The 5868-nt window shown below is 28.4% G+C and overlaps 1 protein-coding gene across 5 annotated transcripts in view; it reads left to right on the top strand.

Moving 5' to 3' along the window:
• LOC106685731 (neurofibromin) overlaps nucleotides 1-5868 on the top strand; it is a gene marked incomplete at its 5' end in the record, with an annotated part of 167063 nt that overhangs the window by 24520 nt on the left and 136675 nt on the right. For all 5 annotated transcript variants that reach the window (XM_067046112.1, XM_067046110.1, XM_067046111.1 and 2 more), the window contains 2 exon segments: nucleotides 3177-3360; nucleotides 3751-3859. In XM_067046112.1, the coding sequence (XP_066902213.1) occupies nucleotides 3177-3360; nucleotides 3751-3859 (293 nt within the window).

The raw sequence follows: 5868 nt of genomic DNA, 5'->3' as shown, positions 1-5868 counted from the left end.
TATATATGGTCGAATCTTAGCACAAAGGTGCTGAAAATGAATGCTATCGCTTATATTGGTTCAATTTTTGTTGCCAACGCATTATAATGAAGTATCCTCAAATATAGCAATAGCGGAACATTATAGGTGAGGTCAGCTAGTCTATATGTATATAACAGGGAATGGTCGAATCTTAGTCTTCAATAAACTTTTGAATTACTGGACCCATTTACTTTCTGAAAATTAAAAAATTGTAAATTTTTCACATTGATTTATTTGTAGAATTTCTTTTTTCTTCTGTCGACTATTGTTCATATAATATAATCGTTCATATCTCTTGTGCATTTTATTCAATTCCTATGTTAATAGAATGTAGATGAATGTCTGTTCTTTTAATTTACATTAACAAAATGTAGATTTAATGCCCTTATAAGGGCAAAATATGTATTTCAAAAAAAGCTAAAATTTTCAAAGTTTTATTTTGATTTTTCAAAAGAAATTAAAGGCCGATGTAGGATGAAAAGTCTGTGCTTAAAAATTTTATTTTTTGAAAATTTGTATTTAAGGATTTCCTGTGGTGCTAAAAATGAATATCAATTTTGTTTCACTCCTAAAAGATCTTTTACCACACTTTCTTAGGTCGATAGTTCTGAATTGTTTCAATATAGTACTAATGTTAAAGTGAGGGATAATATATTAAAACTGTTCAAATTTTATAAATATTACCACTCCCTGATATATATTTAAATACCATAGATAATCACATTGTCTAAAATAAAAAATAAAAATCATCTAAATTGGACCAGTATTAACGATTATACAGCGAATCTAGTTGTTAACATTTATGTTACCATCTATTTATATTTATTTATGTTTATTTTCCGATTTTTTCAAAAATTCCTATTTAAGGTTTTTTTTTTTTTTTTGAGATGCTAAAAATGACTATCAACTTTGTTTCACTCCTAAAAAATCTTTTACCTCACTTTCATAGGTCAGTCAGTCTGACAAACAGTTTCTGTTTTGTTCCCCATTCTATATATTGATTTAATTTATGTTACCAAATCATATTAATAAAGTATACATAAATGTTTAATTTTAATACAATAATTTATAAGTGTAAGAAAGGAATAAGATCTTTTAAATTAGAGAAAAAGTAAGAAATTTTGTTGCGGGACTTCAAGCCAAGACATATAGTACAAGAGCCGGGAAGAAAAAAAGGCAGTTATCTCACTCCAACTTTTGATTACTTTAATGAAAACTAGGTATAATTACTAGTCAAAATTGATGAGTCTGCCAAGTATAGGTAGGGAGAATAAGAAATGGCGCCTGTTTCAAAACCTTAAAAAAACATTAATTTTTCATTCGGAGCTCTTGCTTATCTTAAAAACTACCAACAACACTAGAAAATCTAAGAGAACATTATTTAAAGAAGAGTAAATTTTCTGAAATATTAGCCCTAAAAGAGCTGTTTACGTCCAATAGTTCTCAAGATACAGCTTTTTAAAAAGCAAAATTTCTTAAAAATGTACTGGAAGATTAGTAGTTAATTTATTTTGAGAAATTTATATCTCAGGAACTATGTGATGTACAGATGTCTATTAGCACTCAAATTGAAGGTAGTTTAATGGACTCTAAAGAAGTTTAGGACCATTACCTTCATAGGAATAGTAGTTTTCATGATATTTGCTAAAATAAATTGATTTATAGTTGTTCGGACAATAAATTTGATTTATGAAAAACTTCATTTCAGAAACCATTGTACGTACAGATGTCTGCCAGTACTCAAATTAAAGGTAGTTAAAATTGCTACAAAATGGTGAATTATGTTTATCTTTGTAGGAGTAGTAGTTTTTATGATATTTGACAAAATACTCTCATAAAATCTTAATTTCTAGTTGTTGGTATGAAATGTTGGAGTTTTGAAAAAATATACCTCTAGATCCATAAGACGCACATATGTCTGCCAACACTCAAAATAAAGGAAATCTAACTCACTATAAAGTAGTTTATGACACTTATCTTCATAGGGGTAGTAGTTTTTATGATATTCACATAAATTTGGCAAATGAAAATTTGTCTGAACAACTATAATTCAATATATTTTAGGTAATTTCATGTAAACTATTACTCCTACGAAGATAAACATAATAAACTACTTTATAGATCATTAAACTTGCTTTAATATGAGTGCTAATAGACATCTGTACATCAAATGGTTTTTGAGATATAAATTTTTCAAAATAAATTCACTAATTACTGATCTTTCAGTACGTCCCATACAACATTTTTATGAAATGTTGCTTTTTAAAAAGCTATATCTTGAAAACTGTTTAACATAAATAACTGTATTAGGGCTCATATTTTAGTACATTTACTCTTCTTTAAATGACGTTCTCTTAGGTTTTCTTGTGTTGTTTCTAATTTTTAAGATATAGAGCTCCGAATGAAAAATTAGATTTTTTTATCGCTTAGAAATAGCCACTATTTTTTATTCCCCCTACCTATACTTGGCAGACTCATCAATTTTGACTATTAATTATACATAGTTTTCATTAAAGTAATCAAAAATTGGGGTGAGATAACTGCCTTTTTTCTCCCCTTGGGCTCTTGTACTAATAGGTTAGTAATAGTGTATTGCAAGAATTTTTGTATATTGTCAGGAATGTACCTGTACTGAAAAAGTTCTATACTATACTGTTCATCTGACATGCCAAAAGCTTTATAAAATGATCTAGAAAACACTTGAATATCCGCCATATAGTCCAGATCTATTTCCATGTGATCACATGTTTGGATCATTGAAAGAGGCTTTAGGGGGCTAGTGTTTCACAGACAATGAGGAAATTGTTTGTTTCGTGTGCAACTGGCTCAAGTAGACAGTAAAGGTAATTTTTACTTTTTACAGTAAAGGAACAAAAAAAAAAAACCTCTGATTTATTGGAAAAAATGTGTTAGTAAGGAGGGTGATTATGTTGAAAGATGATCCACTTTTGTTTAACCATTTACTAATGTTAATGAATTTTTAAAAACAAGTTCACGTTTGTTTTTTTTTCAACCTTCATAATATGGCCTTTTTATAATTTTTACTTAAAATTCTTTGTTTACCCACAGTTGCGTGATCCAAAGTCTATCTATAACTTTTTTTAAATGATGTTATAATTTAAAAAAAGAAACATTTATTTTCAATTTGTTCACAGTATATTTCAGTTAACTCAGTGCCTCGTCCCCATGGTGCAGATATTGAACGAAATTGTTATGAATCACTGTTAATTGTACTTGATACGTTGGAGCAATGTCTTTCCAATTTACCAAAGGATACTGCAAAGTTCGATGAAGCAATGAATGTAAAACTTTTGTTAAGAGAACTTTGCCAATTCATAGGTAATTATTATTATTGCCTATCTTATACTTTTTCTGTTTCTGTAATAATCTGTTTCATTCATTCATCCCTTAATCTAATTAATAGTGCTTTAAAGTTTAAAAAGAAAATAGATTAATGTAAAGGTTTCATAATGGGATTCTTTGCATCAGTAGTTTTCTTTTCCCTATTTAAAAAATGCCTTCCTGGCTACAATTGTCTTGTACATTTGCTATCTAGTTATCTATAGGGTTTATTATAAAACCTAACCTCTTTTGTATCTGTAACAGTTAAATTTATCTTTAAGAGATTGTCTTCAAGTTGGTATTTGGTATAAAGAACACAATTTTAGTCCTCTTTATAATAAATGCTTTTTTAAATCTTTTTACCATCCTTATTATTTTTTTTTCCAGATTCTAATGAAAACCCAAATGCTGTCCAGTTAAAAAACTTAGCCACAAAAGTATTATTTGCTTTAAGTTTAAATTTCTTCAATGCCGTGTTTAATAGAATCTCAGCAAGGTATGTGGTACATGTATACATATATGTGTGTGTGTTTAAATTATTATTATTATTGTACTATAGTTAGTAGTTTAATGAACTCTTTATTGTGTAACAAGGTTAATAAATTATAATTTTTTTTCTTTAATACTTTATTTTGTATGTTTTGATTCCTATAATGGCATCCTCTCCAGACCAGTAATTATGCCAACAGCAGCATCACTCATTTGCATAGATAACAGAATATTTGTGGTACTTTTCTGGTAACTAACATTATACAAATCTGTCCTGGTTATTGGACAATCCTCTGGCTTCTTCACTCCAGTTGATGTGACACACTACCCTTTTCAGTGTCCAGAAGACCATTTGTCCATTAAGATGCAACATTGTTTGGTTATCCTTTTCCCCTTTATTAGTAACATAAGGTATATCTTCTTTCTTTGGAAAAACCCTTCTGGGATATAATGAATGTTACACATCCAAGAAGATTTTTAGGTTTGACCTAATTGCCACTGTCGAGGTAACATGGAGTTACATTATCTGTACCTATACTTTTAAAAACTCTTTATTTTATTGGAGATTAGATCAATTTGTTCCTTCGTGATTTCTCTTCATCAGTTAGCTTGCAGGACATTAATCTCTGTATTATGAACGTGATCACCTCATTGACGGTGGGAAAGTGGCTACTTACATGGACTTATTTGAAGTGCCTCCTGGTGATGGGGTCTATATAATAGGGAAACTAATTTAATACAGCAAATATCTAAATTGTCCGGAAAAATTATTGAATGCACTGTGGAAGAAAATAAATAAAAAAAATCTGTTAGTGGACTTAAAATCAAAATGTAAATATGTTATAGAAATTTTGAGTCAAGGGTCAAATTCGATAAAGAGTCAAAATCGATAAAAACTGTATCTCACGTACCTACAGCCATATATTAAACTTAATTAAGACTAAATAATTTTACGCTCATTTTATTATCATCACCAAAAATTTTTCTATTATACTTTTGTTTTTCACCTGTTTATTATCTCTCTATCACTTATATTATCTATTGCTGCATTTACTTATATTTATTCATCTATGTTTTATTAACTTTCACATTTACTTTGTTTTGTTTTTTTGTAAACTTTTGCTTCACATGTTTCTATTAACTTATTTCACTTATCATTATCATCACCTATATTGTTAACATTCTATCACAATTTTTCACTTATTTCTATACTTTATTACTTCTTTTTAATTTGTTTATGTACTTCTTTTTACATCTCACCTTGTACTTTTTTATATATATTTTTTTATTTTGTAAATTTTCACTTCCGATTTTTAAATTACCTTATTTCACTTTATATTATTCATGTTACTCCTGTTATCTTTACTATTACTACTACTATACACTGAAACTTAATTAATAGCTATTTCACAAATACAATAAATTCCAGTCAGAAACAAAACTAACCAATTACACATCTTTCCCTGATGATTGATAATTGTTGATATATTCTTGTCGATGATATATCCTACTCCTAACAATGGCCTCCAGTCCTTCCCGCTTCTAGCTGACCATCGTCCTCTCACCAGGTCAGCCAAATCAAGAGTCCCTGTTTCCTCTCTTCTATCTTCAATGTTTACTGGTCGATCCAAAAATAATTGATTGTAGTACAATCGCTCTGCTTTATTTGCTATGATTTACGATGTAAATAGTTTATTGATAATTGTTATGTTCTTCTATTTCTTCTTTGATTATTCTTTTTCTATAATTATCGTATAGAAACAACAAAAGTTGAAAAATTTCAATCTATCTCAACACAAACAATTCAGCGAACACTTCGGAAGGAAGCAAACCATCTTCCTTGTTTTGAACAGCGTATTTATTTTAAACAATGAAAACTGGTTAGCTTGCTTTTTGATTTAAAATAACAAATAAACAATACTAAAACGATATACATAAAATAAAAACATAACTAAAATCATTTATCTATAAATATCAACTATTGATTAAAAAAGAGGATATTACAATATATATATA

This window comes from Halyomorpha halys, unplaced genomic scaffold (genome assembly GCF_000696795.3).
Source record: "Halyomorpha halys isolate HHAL.00 unplaced genomic scaffold, Hhal_1.1 Scaffold727.1, whole genome shotgun sequence".
NCBI classification, from domain to species: Eukaryota; Metazoa; Arthropoda; class Insecta; order Hemiptera; family Pentatomidae; genus Halyomorpha; species Halyomorpha halys.
This window is presented reverse-complemented; position numbering and strand designations above follow the sequence as displayed.